Source organism: Triturus cristatus, chromosome 3_1 (genome assembly GCF_964204655.1).
Source record: "Triturus cristatus chromosome 3_1, aTriCri1.1, whole genome shotgun sequence".
NCBI lineage: Eukaryota > Metazoa > Chordata > Amphibia > Caudata > Salamandridae > Triturus > Triturus cristatus.
In genome coordinates this window covers 657,447,737-657,467,251 of record NC_140583.1, presented here as the reverse complement: position 1 = coordinate 657,467,251, position 19,515 = coordinate 657,447,737, and the positions used below count along the sequence as shown (strand labels likewise).

Here is a 19,515-nt window from a genome sequence, read left to right as displayed (position 1 = left end):
TAACGTCATGTGTCGCGCGATCACGTCTTTTTTCTCGCGATCATGCACCGCGAGAAGAGTGAAAATAAGATGGCCGCGCCCGCAAGCAACCGCATGGGTAAGTTGGCGAGCCGCGAACACGCAGAAAATACCGCGAACGGGCGGGAAAAAAACTTCCGCATCTTCGCAATATTTCCGCGTGTTTGCGGAGATTTTAAACTTTTTCGCGATAAGTTGCGAAAGTCGCTTTCGCAAATTCCGCCCACCCCTACTCACAGCCTCAGTTCAGTGCCTTGCACACCACACAGGACTAGTTCCATCTGAAAATACGAACTTAACATACACACTGCAACAGTCACTTAAAAACGGCAATGACTCGCAAGAACTATGTATAAGGAGCAGGAAATAAAAGAAGTAATCCCCAAAGGAACACATAAACACCTACAGCGTAAGGAACCTGTAGTTGGCCGGTGCCCCTGAGCGTAAAACGGAAGTGATGTATCTGGAGTGCCAATGAATGAGAAGTCAGCAAAGAAGAACGATGCAGGAGTGAACAAATGCTAACCAGCAGGCGGAATTACACTCCGTATAGTGATAACAGAAGGTCTTGCAGACAGCTCATTCGACCTGCCTAGGCTCGACCTAAAACACAGGTCCTATTGCATTAGGTTAAGACAGCAACAATATACAGCAAACTATATTTAAAGAGGGCCAAAAATGTAGTTCGAATAGCACTCTTTTTTGACACAATGATTACATGGCTTTGCCGTTAATGCTTTCTAATGTCTCTGCCTCTTTCCTGTAGTTTTTAAGAGACAGGTCACATGACATCATAGAGTAGTATGTTACAATACATGTGATATTTCGGGTTTTTTCCTCCTCTTTAGAACTCTATGTGATCCAAGTAAAGGATGTTCTGATGGATACACCTACCTGTGAATTCCTCACCATGTAAATATCCCAATGCGCCAGCATCCCACGGAAAGTTTTCTCTACAGTTCTCCCACGTCGATGAGGGTCTCATAATGCCATAGCTCCACACATGACTCCGTGTGAAGTCATCAGAGCCATAAGAAGACCTCGTCGGCATGCTAATATCAGTTTCCTTTTTTACATGCCTTCGACCCGTATGGTTAGTCTAGGCTCTCCATATTACAGGAGGTACAACATTGTTGCAAGTGAAGATGTCTCACCTGAGGAAGTTTGGATTCAAGACATGTAGGGAATGCAATGAACAACTGTTGATTACGGACCCACACAACGATTGCCTTTAGTGCCTGAGTTCTGATGTAAGGGCCTGTTCGTCGTGTCAAAAGTTGAACACGAAGGCCTTGAAGGAACAAGAGGCAAAGCTCTTTTTGGCAAGGGCGAAGAAGGGGAAGACAGGTCGTCGAAGGTCATGCCCCGGCTCCGTGGACACGTGGGAAAAGGAGTGAGATCTCTCCAACTCCATCTCCAAAGGCAGCTTCAGCATCACCTTCAACTCCAAGGGTGAGGGGGGATTCCTACAGCATGCCCTGAGCCAGAGACAGGTTTGGATCCACAGCCTCTGCCTCCGCGAGTGCCTCACATACAAGAGGAGTATTGAGCATACCCGGCTCCGGCGTCCAATCCGCCAAGCTTCTTAAATACCATGTTCAGCATTTTTGTGAGGGCTGCAATTCCATCTGGTGTGTCGGCTGGCCATATGGGTCCTCTCTCTTGTTCCTTAGGAGGCTTTCCGGCACACTACCAGCAGGCTCCTTTTATGCTGATGACTATGGTGAATTGGCCTCCACCGACGTCAAGACAGACAGCACCGTTGCAAGTGGAAGGATTGAGGCGAGAGTCTCTGGCGCCGATTGACCCCTCTTTGTCTCTGTCTGGATCCGAGCCGGCGCCGGGTCGCCCGCATTCAGTTCCGCCGGTTTATGAGCAACTGCTGGCGTCGTTACCAAAGACACTGACACCAGTATTGGCGCCACTGATGCCGGTACCTGAGATAGGATCTAGAAGAGAGGCTAAGAGGCTTTTAAAGAAGGAGCAATATTTGTATGGACTAGGTCAGGATTTTGTAGAAGGCGAAATTGTGGCCTTGGTCCTAATTTTAAAGGACTGGATGTGGCAAGTGCTCAAGATACCTCTCCGGAATGGGAGTTGTTATCCCCAAGGGGTACTACGCCACCTCAGGTGACATATTATTACTCTGTGATTAGAAAGGCAGCTGAGATGCTAGAGTTACCACTGCCATCTACTAAGTCGAAGTCTAATATATTGACTTCATTCTTCAACATCCTCATCTGAGCCCTTATTGCCATTGAATGAGGCTCTTACTGAACCTATTCTTGAGATATGGCAGAAGCCTATGTCTTCTGCACCAGTTTCAAGGTCGATTGCTGTAAGGTACAAGCTTGCGCCAAGGGATCTGTTGTTTTTGTTCACACATCCCACAGCTGTAAGTCTGGTGGTACAGGCTTCTTGTTCTACAAAACTGACACCTGGTTCCTCATTTATAAGTCACTTTGAGATCCTGTGCTTTCAGGAAACCTGGACAAAGGAAGGGGTCCACTTGAATGGTGTTAGGACATACCATAATGCAGCAGTCAATAGTCTGAGAGGCAGGGCTAAGGGTGGCCTTTGCACATATATATCAACTTATATAAATACCAAAGATATAATAAAGCTTGCTAATGATAACCATTACCATTTAGTTAAATTGGTTGTCGATTCAACGCACTCCAATATTCCCCCTGACAAAGTGAGAGTCATTATTTTAAATTTGTTGAAAGTGTTGAAAAACGTTGGTAGCAGGCAGGTGGAAGTCACAATGATTATACTTGTCGGGGCTTTTAATTGTACTTTATGTGTGAATGCCGGGGATAATTTATGTGAAGCTTTAAACGACGACAAGGCACGTGTGTCCCATTTCTGACATTCAGTCCTGGGGGAACAACTTAACGAGCTCATTTTCTCCCTCGATCGGGGTTATGTAAATGAAATGTGCAATGTTCCCGTCCCCATGCCATGGACATTTAACGGTAGGGGTGCCTGTTCCACTATTGATTATGTCTTAGTTTCTAATAGCCAAGCACACAGCTTGCATTCTTTGTATGTTTCCGATAATTACCTTAGTGATCACTTCCCTCTTTGCTTTGCTTTTCTACCACCGTCTAACACAGCTTTAAGACATAAAAAGAATAACCAACTGTTAGAAAATTTAGATATAGGGAGTACCAACGGATATTCCCTTCCCTGGACCATGGTGGATCAAGCAACTTTGGTTAAAACAGTGGTGGGTAAATGGTATTTAGCTATTGAGACATGTTTGAGCGACACAGCTACCCCAGAAAATATCTTAGACTCATTTTGGGTAATATCTAACACTGTTAGAGACTCTCTTATCAGACGCAAAAGTAACAAGGGGCACCAGAATGGTTGGTTCGATTCCGGGTGCACCCAAGCCTATTCCCACTTAAAAAAGGAGTTACACATAATTCTGAGAAACAAACGTAACGTAAAGCTGGCCAGACATGCATATAAACAAGCAATTAGGACTAGAAAGGCCACATTAAAGAAAGAGGCATGGGACGCACTACGCTCAGCCTCAATAGCCAACGATAGTGCGGCTTTTTAGAAAGCTGTCAGAGCTCCTTTTTTGTCTAGAGGGGTTGGTCCATCCCTAGAAATAGCAATAGCTGAGGAAAGATGGATTAAGCACTTCACAAAAGTGTACCAGTGTGAGGGAAATTCAGATGCAAAGGATAGCAATGTAAAGGGCGATTGCAAATTGAAGGCTCCGTCCCCACACAACGCTCTATTGTTCACTCTGGATGAGGTTGAGCGGGCCCTTTCTCTTAGTAAGAGCGGGAAGGCTCTCGGACCAGACGGGGTCCCAATAGACTTGTTTGAATTAAATCCTCCTCTGTGGGCCCCTCTCTTAACACAAGTGCTGAATGCTAGCTGCAGTGCAGTCTTTCCACCCACTTGGGTGGAATCAACAATTGTGCCTATTTTTAAAAAGGGGGAAAGACAGGACCCGGCGTGCTATAGGCCAATTTCCCTATTGGACGCTACAACAAAAGTTGCAGGCAGAAATATATTGGAACGCCTTCAGGGCTGGGCACAGGAGAATGCTGTCCTGTCTGATCTGCAATACGGTTTTCGAGCCGGCGTAGGGACTGTGGCGCAGGGCCTAAATCTGTCCTTCCTGGTAGGCAAATACACCCAGGCAAAAAAGGGGAATCTATTCTTAGCATTTGTTGACCTTACAGCCGCATTTGATTGCATGATCCATAACAAACTCTGGTCAAATTTAGAAGTAATGGGGGTTGATATTCAGATTATTTATTTTCTTAAACGGTTTTATTGTAATGCCTATGCACAAGTGCGTTGTGGTGTAAAGGGTGAACGTTCAGCCCCCTTTCCTATAAAAAGTGGTGTTAGGCAAGGTTGTGTCCTTGCCCAGTTTCTTTTTAATTTGTATATAAACGGTTTGGGGGAGCCTCTTTTAAATGATAATCATGAGTTCCCCCAAGTGGCAAGGTGACCTATCCCAGCGCTCTTGTATGCAGACGATGCGGTGTTTATGTCCCGCACACAAGTAGGACTTCAGAGGGTGCTGGATAGTTTCACAAACTTTATGAAAGATTTAGGGTTAAGAGTTAGCTCTTCTAAAACTTTTATAATGTACTGTGGCAACAGCATTAAAAAACACAAAGATATGTTTGTGGCTGGGCAAAAGATCGGGTTCACCAAGAATTTCGCATACATGGGCATTCTCTTCGCCCATAACAATTCCTGGACGCAAGCAGTGGCTGCGAAAAAACTGGCATTTCTACGCACCACAGCCGCCCTTAGTTCCTTTGCCAAAAAACTAGGTAAAAGACCACCTGAGGAGCTTATTAAGATCTATAAAGCTAAATGTGTTTCAGCGGCAGTTTACGGGACTGAGGTCTGGTGGCCAGTTGATCTGCTCCCCATCCAAAGAGTAGAAAACTCCTTTTTAAAATATATTTTATCTGTCCCTAATGGTACCTCAGCATGTATATGTCATGCGGAGTTGGGCCTCCCTTTCATTTCTAATTTAATTAAACATGAGCCTGTGCTGTTATGGCACAGACTCTGGACTAAAGAAGAGGCACAATTAAACAGAGACATCCTTTTGGATGTCCTAAAATTGGATGGCGCCATGAGGATACCATGGATAAGCTATGTCCAAAACTTTTTGAAAGACCTTGGATACTCAGAGTATTTTACCAATCCTAGCTCTATCGGGGAAATCACCAGGAAGGACTTAAAGAAGGCGGGCCTGTCACTGTTGGACATCGCCAGACTGTCATCTGAGATAGCAAAACCCACTGTCCTACACAATCAGATGATTTTAATCACTTTTAATATTCAACCCTATCTTACTTGTGTGGCAGAAGTTTATGATAGGTTCCTATTAACTCGACTTCGTCTGGGGGTCTTCCAAAGATTGGTCACTTTCCCTAAAATGAACGATTGGTCTTACGACCTCCAGCTGTGCCCCTGTGATAATACTTCTAAACAAACTACGATACATGTTATTCTTTTTTGTAGATTTTATTCTTTTGCTAGAATACTATGTTTAGTACCCGTATTAAAACTGTTTGGGCTTCGCCAATGTCAACCGGCACTTTTGTCTTTACAACAATTAGACAACGTGCATTCTGTCTACAGGACAGCAATTTTCCTGAAAAAGGTCCTGAGTCAAAGAAAACAAATGCTCACCTAAATGTTTTAACAAAGTTTTATCTTTATGGAAATTTTATAAATTCTGAGTAAATGAATTCCTAGGAACTTGTTTTTACCTATAAATTGTTGCTGTAATTATATTTTATTGCTCTTTTATGATTGTTTCTTCACAATCGAATAAAGCTTATTTTGAATTGAATTTGACACCTGGTTCTTTTTCAACAATCCCAGCTGAAATGGAGTCTAAAAGAATGGAGGGAGCAATCGGTTAATAAAATCTTCTCCTTTTGCAGTATGGCCTTGAAATCCACCAATGCTACGTGTCTGTTGAGGCGCTATGTCCATGCCTTAATGGAGTCCGCAAGGGATGTCGTCCTGAAGTTGTCTGAGGATCTCCAGGGAAATTTTTCAGAGCTCCTCAATGACACTCAGGCTGCTGCCTGTCAGGTGATACGGTCAGGGCTGGACACAGCTGACTCGTTGGTGAGGGCAATGGGTTGCCACAAGGAGACACGCCTGGTTGACGGGGTCTAATTTTTCGCCAGATGTACAGACGACGTTGCTGGTTTTGCCTTTCCATGGATCATGGCTCTTTAGTGCCAAGGCTGATTCCACTCTTGAGAGGTTTATGGACAGAAAGGCGACCTCAAGGTCATTGGGGCTTCAGTCGTAACCTCAGGACTAAAGACAATTCCGTAGATTCTGGGGGTTTGGCCACAAGGTTTTTATTTAGAGTAGCATCTTCTGCTCCTCCAACAGGAGGTTCAAACCCTTCTTGAGAAGGGCACAGTAGAATTCGTTCCAGAGCAGAAACGGTGTCAGGGATGTTTTTCCTGATACTTTCTGATTCCCAAAAAGGATGGTCATTTCCAGCTGATCCTCGACCTCAGGATTTTGAACTCATTCCTCAAACAGGAAAAGTTCAAAATGCTGACCCTTGCACAGGTGCTTCTTGCTCTGGAGAGGGAAGACTGGATGGTTTCGATCAATTTGCAGGATGTGTATTTTCACATGTCCCTTCTAAAATTGCAGCGGAAGTATATCCGCGTTACAGTGAGGTCTCAGCATTATCAGATTGAGGTCCTCCCGTTTAGTCTTACTTCCGCACCTCAGGTCTTCACAAACATGATGGCAGTGGATGCGGCAGATCTCAGAAGGTGGAGAATACTGGTATTCCCTTAGCTGGATGATTAACTGATCAATACCAGGTCGCCAGAGATGGTGTTGTGCCATTTGCAGTCGGCAGCGCAACTGTTGCTCAACCTAGGCTTTTCAATAAATGTGCCCAAATTTCACCTAGAGCTCTCTCAGAGCACCCTGTTCATTGGGTACTGGACACTACAGTGAATCGAGTTTATCTGCCTCCCTAGAGGATTCTGGACATTCAGGATATGATTCTGATGTTTCACAATCGAGCAATGGTTCCAGTCCTGAAGGTATTATGCCTGCTGGGTGTGATGGTCTCCTGCATTCTGTTGGTCACTCATTCATGCTGGCACATGAGGGTCCTCCAGTGGTGCCTCCGCAGGCAGTGGTTTCAACACTACGGAGATCTCAAAGAGTCGGTCAAGCTCTCCAGAGACACTGCAGTGGCTCTACAATGGTGGGGTGTGTTCTGCAATCTGTCTCAAGGGAAGGCGATTCACCCTCCACCTCTGGTGGCCACGGTAACAACGGATGCCTCCACTGTAGGGTGGGGAACTCATCTGGAGATCAAAGGTCTTTGGCCTCCAGAGGAAAGATTGTTGCATATCAATCTTCTGGAATTGCAGGTGATACATCTGGCTCTCAAGGCCTTCCTCCCTTTCCTTTGCGGTCAGTCAGTTCAAGTCTTCACAGACAATACTACTGCGATGTGGTACATAAACAAACAGGGAGGAGTAGGGTCGTATCCTCTCGTAGAGAGGTTCTGTGACTCTGGTCCTGAGCTAAGGACCATCAGATTGGTCTCTAGGCAAATCACTTGGCCAGAGTTCTGATTGTGTGCGGACAGTCTCAGTCGACATTTTTCTGCCATTCACAAGTGGCATCTCCATCTGGAAGTAATACAATACATTTTCAGGATATGGGTGAGCCCTTAGATAGACCTATTTGCCACTCACGAGAAAGCACACTGCCCTTCGTTCTGTAGCCTCCAGTATCCGATGCAGGGAGCACTGGGGGACAAGTTTCAATTGGACTGGGGCTCTCAGCTGCTTTACACATCCCCCCCATACCCTTGATTCCTCGAGTGCTGATGAAGACTCGCCAAGACCAGGCCCAAGTCATATTAGTAGCCCTGGATTAGCCATGAAGGATGTGATACACAGACCTTCTTCTCCTCTCGCTGTGCTCGCCGCTCTGTCTCCCTCACAGGGCAGATCTCCTCTTGCAGTCGTCCAGCACCCCCACCTCGAGATCCTGCGCCTACATGCCTGGAGATTGAATGGGCAACCTGAGTTCTTTTTCTCTTCCCCCTGAGGTGGTGGATGTTATTTTATCGGTCAGAAGACACTCCACAAAAACAGTCTATACTGGCAGATAGGCATAATTTGTAAAATGGTGTGGAATGAATTTGATTGACCTTTTGAAGGCCCGTTTGTTTGAAGTTTTACGTTTTGCGCTTTCCCTGGTGCAGCAAGGTTGCACAGTTGCAACGGTTAAGGGATATTTTTCTGCCCTATTGGCCCTCCTTTGTTTACCTGACCAACCTTCTCTTTTTAAGTCCCCTATAGTGTTATGGTTTATTAAGGGACTTACTAACAAATACCCTACCACTCCATTCATTATGCCTCAGTGGGATATTAATCTAGAACTGGATCGTAATCTGAGGCTTCTTACTTATAAGACTGTATTTTTAGTAGCAATAACATCTGCTAGGAGGGTGAGTGAGTTGCAGGCCATAAGGACTAAGCCTCCTTTCACGACCTTCCATGGGCACAAGTTGGTGCTTAGAACCAGGGCTGCTTTCCTGCCAAAGGTGGTCACGGATCTGAAGGAGCTTTTTAACACCATACAAACACTTACAAATTCTCACCACTCATTGGGTCCTCCCCCAAGACAGTTTTTTGTGATCATCTGGCTAAAATCTTTAAAGATAAGGTAGCAGCTGAATGCATTCATTTTGGTATGGTTAGTTCCTTACTAGACGGTGATGTGGAGTCCCACACCTGCAATGACAATAAGGCTGAGCTCTCTAATATTCCCTCCTTAACAGTTGATCAGGTCATTGAATTAATTAGACAAACTGAATCAGGAGCTTCCTCAGATCCATGTCCATCTAAAGTTATACATGATGAAGTTTTGTAAATAACGCCAGTTTAGATGACTTTGTATAATATAATTATCAAGGAAGGACTTTTTCCTGGGGAATGGAAAAAAGCTTCAGTCCTTCAAGTTTAAAAAAAACCTCTCCTTTGATCCTAGGAAAGAAAACAACTATAGACCTATTTCTAGATTGCCTTTCCCTGCCAAGGTAATAGAAAAACAGCCTAATAAAGTGCTGATAGATTGTCTTGAAGAAAAGAAAATTCTGAATCATGCACAGTTTAGATGTAGGCAAAATGGCAGCACTGCAATAGCATTATTAGCAGTCTCAGAAGAAATAAGATCTATAATGGACGAGGGTGGTAAGGCCGTGGTGATTCTTTTGGATCTTTCCGCGGCCTTCGATACAGTAAGCCAAGAGGTTTTGAAAAATTGGCTGGCAGGTATCCGGATTTCCAAATCAGCCTTGAATCTCCTTGCTTCTTTTCTAGATGGTCGCATACAAAGGGTGGCCCTTGGGGAGTTTATGTTAAAACCTTTTACCCTACCGTGTGGGGTTTCTCAGCGGTCATCCCTTAGCCCAACCCTTTTTTAACGTTTACGTGGCTACTTTGGCTAATCTCATCCATTATTTTGGCTTTGCCATAGTTGCATATGCTGATGATACACAAATTGTGGTATCGATTTCCAGCAATGCGACTGATGTGGGTGACTGAATTGACGGATGTATGCAAGCTATAGATGACTGGATGAACAAAAATTGTTTAAAATTAAACTCCCAGAAAACAGAAGTTCTAATTTTTGGGAAGGATGTCAATTTCTGGGGCCATAATTAGCCCGTGTTACTTGGCGCACTTACAACACCAGTATTCAAAGTTAGGAACCTAGGTGTTATTTTTGATGCAGAGTTATCATTCTAGGCCCAGGTTAATTATTTATCCTCATCTTGTTTTTTGTATTTTAAAAATGTTAAGGAAAGGGCTATCTTTTATTCCATCACATCTGAAAACACTGTGGTTATCTCCTTAGTCTTGACTAGGCGAGACTACTGTAATACCCTTTATATGGGCATCAAACAGAGATCATTTAACAAGCTTGAGATGCTACAAAAAGCTGCTTGCCGCCTTCTAAAAAATATTCCAAAGTTTAAATCTGTAGCAGGAGGGTAGGCCCAATTTCCAGATCTGCAGAAGATGTATGACCTCGCACAATCCGAAACATTTAGATATCTGCAGAGAAATCATGGGTGTCATAGGGCGGGGCCCTTGCAAAGCGAGACATTGCACAAAAGTGGGGTGTGCGTGAACTACCAACTATTAGAGAATGGGTTGCAGATATGGATAGAGCCATGTGTGCGGAGAAGGATGTTTTCAAACACAGAGGATGCCCCAAAAAATGGGATGGTAAGTGGGCTGCCTGGAATATGTACAGGCGTGAAATATGCTTGTCCCCTCCTGTGGAGTTACGATGCCGTGAAGTAAGATTGCAAGACCTAATAAATATCGAGGGTGAGAAACTGGGATGAATAATTATTTCTGGATTAGTACATTGAGAGTAATTTGTACATGTTCTGTACCTGAATATATGCAACTTATTATCTGTCTTGCTGTGCTTTTCATTATTCTGTTTAATAAAAAGAGTTTAAAAAGAAATCTGTAGCAGGGGCATTGGAGGAGCTTCATTGGCTCCCTGTAAGGAAGAGGATTGCTTTAAAGGGCCTGTGCTTGGCACATAGAGCACTACATGCATCTGGCCCAGAATATCTCAAGGGTAAGTTCAGCTGGTACTTTACTAAGAGATAGATGAGGTCGGCCAAGTCCAGGTCAGTAATAGTTTCTAGAATCAAGAAAGCGACCTGGGACGGCCGGGTTTTGTTCACTCCACAGGTGTTCTCTGGAATAGGCTGCTCCAATATATAAAAACAATCAGACTAGTTTGATTAGCTTCGGCAAACACTTAAAGACCTATTTGTTTTCCTCTCCTTCTTACTAAGCAATTGATCTACCCGCCTGTTACTAGTGCTTCTGGCTTGGATATTTAACTATGCTAGCGACAAGACGCTCTTTGGCAATTGGTGCACTTTAGAAGTTTGTGAATCAAATCACTCTCTTCCACTTGGGACAGTCTATCACCTTGCCTAATTTTTATCCTCCCCGGGATCCAGCGAAAGAGGAGGAGAGACTCTATCGTTTGGACCCGACCCTAAGGACTGTGAGCTTCGATATGGACATACGGACAGAACTTATGAATTCAGGCTGGATGATCTGCTGTTAGTTGGATATGTGGGCAAGATGAGAAGGAAAGCAGTACACAAGAAGGATTGCACGCTCACTCTAATAAAGCAAAGGCTGCTACTATGACATTGGCATGGGGTGCTAGCCTATAGAGGAAGAATTCAGGTCGCAAGGGAGTCTGTCTTAGTATATATTGGCATGGGTTGTACCAGTTTTAGATATTTGTCAGGCTGCAGCAGGGGCATCATTGTACGCGATTACCAAGCATTATAGTCTAGATAATCAAGTCAGGAGCACATTTTGCCATATCTGTCCTGTAGGATTTCCTAATTGGAGCCATTCCACGGACTCACCACCTCAGAGGTACTGCTTTGGTATCTATTCAAAAGGCTATGAATCTGTAGTTAGAAGTCTGTATCAGACGAATAGGTTCCTTACCTTCGGTAATGCCTTTTCTGGTAGAGACATTATCTAATCACAGATTCCTCACCTGCCCTCTCACCTCCCTATTTTGTGGAGTGGTCTCATGAAAATCTGTAGGCAATAAAATTCCATTGCTAAAGATCTGCACACAAAAATCTTCTAATATTAGTTTCCTAAAGTTACACATCTGTTGGCACAGATGGATTACAGAAAGACACTGATGCCAGCACGACCTGATGACATTTATATATATATGGAAACAAACACCAAGACAGCACGAGACGAAGCAGCATGAGGAACTGTTGGACTCGGCCCTTCTGGCAGGTTCACCCCTGAAACTTTTTGCTTTTTATTGTGACCTGGTGTTAGTGATTTTTGGCTTCTGCTCACTTTACCACTGTGTCCCAGGGTAAAGTGCTTGCGTGTAGTGAGGTTGGCCTGCCCTCCCATAGGAATGCATGGGGGAACGTATGTGTCCCTGGTAGTTCCTGATGCGTGGGGAGTGCATGGGCGAGTTTGGTATGTGCGGACTCGTGTGATGAAATGCTGCGCGATGATGTGTGCGGCATCAATGTACCTAGTGGGGAAGTGCCACTTCTAGAAGTTGGCATTTCTGTGTGCAGTGTGAGATGAGTGCCTTGTCTGGCGATTGGCTGGCTGAGGTCAGGAGGAGTCACCCAGTGGTGAATGGGGAGATCAGCAGCCAGATGGGTGGGAGGAGTACACCTGGGACCTGAATAGGGCTGGGCTTTCCCCACACAATGCTGGCTCCGCCCCCTTTGGTGCGACTGATGACCCTGGCATGTCCTGTGAAAGGAAGGAGAGGAGCTGAGCAAAACAAAGTGCTCAAGTGCTCCTGAACCAGTTGTAACTGGTTCTGCCCTAAACCCTGTGCTGTGTCACAAAGGAAACCTGTGTATAAAAAGGGGCTGTGACCCCATGTATGTTGTTCTCTGCTGATCCTAACTTGAGGGGGGCCTGCTGCTGCTGGGCGCCAGGAGAGAACGCCACTAGGGACTGCCTCCCTGCTGGAGGGCCCTGTGAGCTGGCCCCTGGGCCCAGTCTTTGCTCCCCTGCATCTAAAGCCTTTTTCTGGACCTTGCCTGAACCTAGCGCCTGGAAGAGCACTTTATTTTGCCTTCTTGTGAGAGAAACGCTTTATTTGTGGCAGTCCAAGGAGGCGCTGTGGAGGATGGTGGGCGCCTGCTGCACGAAGCTGCACCGTGTGGGATTCCCCCGATTTGTGCCCTTTTGAGCGGGAGCCCACCCCGCATTGCGGTGCTCTTGCGGATGCCTACCCCGCTTGTTTTATTAGTTGCCTTTGAAACGAAGACGGGAGCCCACCCTGCGCTTCGGTGTGAGGAGAGGACCTCCCTCCGGGCCGCTGTCGGCGTGACCCGAAAGACAGGCGTCGTAATCTGGCCAATCGGAAGCTGCACGGGGCAGCCAATCCCCGCGCGGACCCAGGAGAAGACCCAGGCGGGAGCCCACCCTGCTCTGGGACGTGTACGTCCAGATCCCTCCAGGCCGTCCCGAAGGAGAGCCCCGCAGCCACGAGGAGCCAGGCGGGAGCCTACCCCGCTCTGGCAGATGCCCCCCAGCCGCCAGTGAAGCGAGCGAGGCAGCGAGGCAGCGCGGCGCTGCTGCCCGGCCTCAGTGAAAGCCAGCGCCCGGGAGAAGGACCGAGCGGAGACAACGCGGGAGTCCTAGGTAAGTGGGACTCCACGTGGTTGTGGTCTCTGCCCCCTGTTCCCCACAGCGGCGCCGCAGTTGCGGGCCGCTCCAACGGGGGCCCCACTGAAGTGAGCGTCCCTTCGCCTCAGGAGGGGCTTTATTATCCTAGAGCGCTAGTGCGCTCCAACGAAGGGGCCATCATTATTGTTAAAGAGTCCCCCGAGTGGGACTCCAACGGTTGGGGGCATTGTTTGTTAAAGAGCCAGAAAAGGCTCCCACGCCGGGCATTATTTGTTTGAGAGCGCTAGTGCGCTCCAACGTGACACAGTTATTCCCAGAGCCTAGGTGGCTCCAGCCCTGCGCAGTGTTTGTTGACGAGCCCACGAGGCTCCAACGTGACTGGGGCATATTCCTTTTGCCGATCTAGAGCCCACGAGGCTCCCACACTGTTCTGGGCATTCCAGAGCCCGGAGAGGGCACAAGAGGCACGCCGGTGCCAGGTTCCTTCCCAGCTGCCCAGCACTTAGTGGGCAGCTGCAACGTTTAGGTGGTGCCCTGCGCCCTGCACCCTGTGCGTTGCTGCATTCGCAGCTAGCCCTGACTCTGCTGGACAAAGGGCGTTTGAGCCCCTGAGAGGCCAAGTTGGCCTGGGGACAGTTTTCCTGTGTTGCGCCCTCACCTAGGGTACATTGAGCATTTTTACAAGTGTACTTTTGCGCCTGCGCATTGCCTTTATGCTATTTTCGTTCCTAAACTGTGTTTATGCATAGGAGATTGTTTTGCTATTAGAAATTATGCTATTGTGTTCATGGTTCCCTGCGTAATATTTTCCTAAGGTAGTTAGGGTTGCGTAGGTGGTACTTACCTGTTACCAGTGGTTACTGGTTGTGCGCTACATTTATTATTTGTTCTACATTTCTACATTTATAATTGGTGATTTGTGATGATTCTGACAGTGGTCCATGTGGCCCTGTCTTGTGTAAATAGTCCCCTGTAAGTTCTGCCCGTGCCAGTTGGCACAGTGTAATTTGTGTGAATATTATCTAATGTGTTTTGGTATAATACAAAGGCTATTTTTATATAATACCTTGTGTGGAGTTTCTTTTGTGGTGGGCCTTGGGTGTTGTTGCTGGGTGCGCGCGCAAACGCTTTACACATTGCCTCCGGGATAAACCTGACTGCTCGTGCCAAGCTACCAAGGGGGTGAGCAGGGGTTATCTTTGGCGTGTAACTCCCCAGCCCTGACTAGAGTGGTGGTTTCTGCCTGGCTTTGGCGCAAGCCCTAGCCAACCAGAAATCCCATTTCTAACAGGAACCATGATGTTGCACAACGCCACCTGTCGGCGATTGAAAAGATTGCTAAAAAAGAAATTCTGCATTCAATCTTTCAATTTAACACTTGGAGGTATTCTTTAGGAGAGGAGTATGCAGTTAGATAGAGCCTCTACCAGATAAAGGGTTACCGAAGGTAAGTAACTTCACCTAGATTGGCATAAATCCTTGCAAAAGTCCTATGAGTTTAAACTTGAGATTATAGTACGGAAGGTGAGGATCCAGAATGTCGAGTAACTCTGTTCTCGCCAGAATCCCCAAAATACATTTGGTTCCCCTGAAAGCAATGCTATATGCAGCTACTAGACCGGTCTCATGATCTAGGAATACTGACCATATATTGCCCATGCTTATTTCACAGGATTGGCTTCCATCTGAGGCCTTAAGCATCTTCAAACTTGCCTACATCACACACATGTCGGACCGGGAGTGCACTGCAAGTTATCTATTAAGTAAACTCAAAATCTTAGGCAGGGAACATCCTCTAAGAAGCATAGAGTCACTCCCCCTTGAAATTACAAGGCTGAACAAATGCAGATGGATGACACATTCTTTCTCAGGGAATGCTCTCAGGATTTGGAAGTCCACCCCTCCATAGATCAGGGCAATAACTTTTTACAATTAATGTAAGCAAAATATGAAAAGCCTACTGTTTGAATACCAACTACTGTTTTATCAATCACTACATGGAATATCCCCCTCTAGGATACCTCTAACCTGAATGAATGACAATTCCTATCTATATGGAATGCTCAAATCCTGAGACTCCAATATCCTTCTATGCCTCCCAAATTCAAATCCTATCCTGCTATTCTCTGACTCTCCATGAATGTCAAAATTATTTGGAATGCTCCCTTAGCTTGGACCGAATGCACTCTATGATTTGAACACTATTCTTCCAATACTTTCAGGCATCGAACCATCGGTACATAGTAGAGTGAAACCGTCCCTTCTCTGAAAAACATTGGAACTTTATGGACCAAATTGGGGCATGGGCAAACATATGGCGAGAGATCTGGCCTCACCGCAAACATAGGGTGTGGAGACTGTATTCCTCCCCGGTTACAGCGTCAACTATGAAGGTGTGGGTTGCAGTAGCATGCAAGAGAAGTTGGACCACTTTTCCATTTCCAATGTCCCCGATAGTGGACAATCCAGACGTCCCCCCAGGGTGTGATTCAGAGGTGTTTCAAAGATGGAAGGAAGGGGGTTGCAAGAGGGTAGGATCTTTGATACAAAGGGACTGATTCCAATCGAACAGTTGAGGGAGGACTATGATCTCTCCCAATCTGATGAGTTCCACTATCGTCAATTAAGACATTGGGTTACATCTTCTTCCTGCCAAAGGTGGGCGCACCGAGCTCTCACGGCTTTTGAAAAATGGCTGGTATGTAAAAAGGGCAATAAGCGCCTCATTTCTGAGTTATACTCAATACTTTCCACAGGCAACAATGGGGGGGGTGAACTAAAGGGCAACAGCGATGGGAGGCAGAATTAGAAAGGACACTCTCCGACAAAGAATGGGCAGGCATACACTATCGAGCCATAACACAGCGGGAACGGAATCAGCATTTAAAGTGGTATTGTACTGGTACTGCATTCATAGCTGGGATAAAGGTAGATCGTGTGAGAAGTTGGCCTGGCATATGCTGTCCTCTAGTTATAGGGGACACCTTGTACCAGTCCAATTCGACTCTTATGGTGGTAGGTTAAAGACAACCTTTAAAGAAAGCTATCATAGTGGTAGCTGTGGAGAGCAGCCTTCAGGCTAAGTCTTGAAGGAGTATTAAGCTTATTGTTTTACCATAGATAACCTCTTGAATAACCAAATGAAAGAGTAGTCCACACAGGTATATATATAAAATATATGTATTTATTCTAGGAATAACCCCACTAGTCTCTTTATGAGGCTAGAGGTGAAGATACAATTCAAACAAGCATTGATAGTTACAATAAATAGCACTGGAATCATAGGGCCCCAGGGGGGTACCAAACCATATATCAAAAAAGTGGTATAAGAACCACGACAATTCTACAGACAATGCCTTGGGCATTTAGGGTCGCTGGCCCCTTGTGAAACCACCCAAGGTAGTATTTCAACACGTCCTGATAAATTTCCTGGCTAGGAGAAATGGAATTGCCAGTCAACAAAATATCTTTTAAATATCCTGTCCTTGCATGCTGCATGCAGGAGGTGGGACTGGGAGTCATGGTGGGAGAGAGTTATGCAATCCATGCGTGCCTTGTGCAGAACACAAGGCAAATGAATACACAAATACCTATCTTTCTATTAGTTGTATACATACATAATGTGTTGTATATGCTCCACTTTAATTGAACAAACATAACACAATACCCACTGCCAAACCCCACTCGTTCTCAATCCTAACTTCCCTCCAAGCCACGTGCCCCCCGCAGGCCACTGCACGTGCAACTAACCACCTGCGCAAGCATGGAAGCACAAGTTTTACCACCAAAACGGCTGTTTTCTATTGTCAACCGTATGTTGTGCTATAACAACCGTAACTAGTTCATAAACTGAAGAAGCACGCGTCCTGCTGAGAGTTACCTTCACTACATTGAATCGCCTTCACACTACTCCACCTGTTTCCTCGGGCTAACCGAGGGTTACATCTCTGCATCCCCTACAGGAAGTCCCAAACTACGGCTGGCGCTGCCAATGAATGTTGTTTTACACTTCGACCTCTGAGAACGAGAGGGAGGAGGGAAGAGGGATTGGGAAGTGAAAGCAGAGGATGGGAGGAGTAGACGGCAGAGGGCGGACGCAGAGAGGAGAAAAGGAGGCGTCACTCGTGATACACGAGGAAGTGACCCCAGGCGCGGTGATAGAGAACGGTGCTTTCCTGCAGCCAGGATGGTGGCATCCCCCGGGATCTTCGCCCTGCTGCTCTGGGGACTGGGGTCCGTGGCAGGGAGCTCCGAAGCGCTGCAGCCCACAACTGAGGGTAAGTGAGGGGAGGAGGATGGGGGGCAGAAAGGACAGGTTCTCTGCCGCACGACAGAGATGAGGAGTCCGAAACCAGTGCACCGCTCCTGACTGATACACACAGAGCGGACGGACTGACGGACACGAGAACACCGAGCAGACACCAGTTAAGTATGGGATAGACGCTGAAGCAAGCGTAGGGCCACAGAGGTACAAGGGCCAGAGGTTGTTTAGAGCACTGAACTCCAAAACACACCAGCACGGAAGATTACACGCAGAACACGGGATCCGCTGGAATCCAGAACACGGAGTAAACTCTAGAATCCGCAGCATACACCAGAGAACACCCTATATAGACACACCAAAACAGAGAGGTGCAGACTCCAGAAGAAACAAAGCACAGAGTTGACGGATACCAGAATAGTACAGATGAGGTGGAAACGCCGAGAAGAATGGGACAGACATCAGAACATTGCCATACACCAGACCTTTGGGCACCTAAACAATTAGATGGCGCACACCAAAAACTTTGTGAGGACACTAGAGCAGGGAACAGATGCAACAGCAGAGAAACTGAGGAGGTTAGACTACAGGTGTAGAATAAACAATAGCCCGAGACAGAGAGCTGGGGGCAGAACACAGAGCACTGTATTGTATTGCCCTGAATTGTTATTGAATGCAATAGAGTAGATACTAAAGAACAGAAGAGAGAGAAGGAAACAGGGTGCAGACATTCAAAAGCAGTAGAATTCTCAACACTAAAAAGACACTAGAAGACAAAGATACAGACACCAGAACAGAGTTACAGAGGGTCAAACTCCAGAGCACAAGCTGCAGAGAGACTCAGCATAACATGAGAGATGCAAACACCTGACACAGCACGTGCTCAGAAAAACAAACTTCAGAGCACGCCCATCAGGAGAAGCCCTGAACTTACCTAGAGGGGTGTCTGACGTGGATTCAAGGTGTCTACCTTCTAAGAGGAGCTAACAGTGCCAGCCCGTGGGAAATGTAGTGGAACAGTGATAAAGGTTCTACAGTCTGTAGTTCTCTAATTGGTGAACATCAGTAGCGAATATGCTAGTTGCATTTTGTTCTTTGACAAGCTTGGGTGCCATATTCATGGTGTGCATGAGGTATTCAATCTCTCCTCTCAGTTGAGACCACCGAGATTTGATATCATGATGATATATGCTGAAATCTTCGAGATATCTTCTTTGCAAACTGAGGGCTGTTTGTTGCCTTATTGTCATTCTTGAGGTATACCATGGTTTGCTCTGTTCTCTATCTCTGGCATCACTCCCTCAGAGGACATGCTATTGACAGTTTCTATTTGTGGACATGAGAATGTCCCTTCAAAAACCCCAGCGATTGTTTGCCGTCGATAGTGATGCAAAGCTCTCACAGTGTTATATTGAAGTCTTTGGAGACTATATAAAATGTTTTTCCCCATATCTCAGAGTTTTCCAGATCAGGACAGAGATTATGCCTCTTACACCTAGGCTGTCACTTCTGGGAACATTTAAAGAACCAAGGACTTGGTCTTCACCAGACCTTGGTGCTTGATATTGGTTACTAATGAATATCGAATCATTACACAAGACCATCTTAATGCCACTACCTCTTATATGACTACCACCTTTGGAATAGTTACAATAGGTGTAAACTCGCATGGTGCGTCAAGGGTTTGATGTCTCTTTTATCCTCTTGTTACTTAAATTGTTGGTCTAGGAGGTCTCAAGGTGTTGCCCAGTGGTTTCCAAACTTTTCATGTTGGTGACACACTTTTTAGACATGCATCATTTCGCGACACGGTGCCATGACGACCCAAAGGATAAAAATTCAGATAATGGATGACTGCAGTAATATTTGCTGTAAGAGTGCAACAGCCACATCAAAGGCTCTCTTCATAGCACAAAATAATTCGAATGGCATCAAGTAGAAGACAATCAAACAGAAATTAAACTGGTCCATTTCTTTCTGTGT

At 46.0% G+C, this 19,515-nt stretch overlaps 1 protein-coding gene and 1 long non-coding RNA gene across 4 annotated transcripts in view; one reads left to right on the top strand and one right to left on the bottom strand.

Moving 5' to 3' along the window:
* The window catches only part of LOC146860759 (uncharacterized), a 61,192-nt gene extending 43,924 nt beyond the window's left edge, over positions 1 to 17,268 (bottom strand). Inside the window, exon 1 of the long non-coding RNA XR_014978859.1 lies at positions 17,152 to 17,268. This is a non-coding gene — a long non-coding RNA (uncharacterized LOC146860759). The remainder of the gene's footprint in view (positions 1 to 17,151) is intronic.
* Positions 17,269 to 17,307: 39 nt separating this feature from the next.
* The window catches only part of CTSH (cathepsin H), a 222,907-nt gene continuing 220,699 nt past the window's right edge, over positions 17,308 to 19,515 (top strand). The window contains exon 1 of one of the 3 annotated variants that reach the window (XM_085644696.1): positions 17,308 to 17,548. In XM_085644696.1, the coding sequence (XP_085500822.1) occupies positions 17,339 to 17,548 (210 nt within the window). In that variant the 5' untranslated portion in view covers positions 17,308 to 17,338. The remainder of the gene's footprint in view (positions 17,549 to 19,515) is intronic. The other 2 variants (XM_085644697.1, XM_085644698.1) reach the window with 2 other exon arrangements.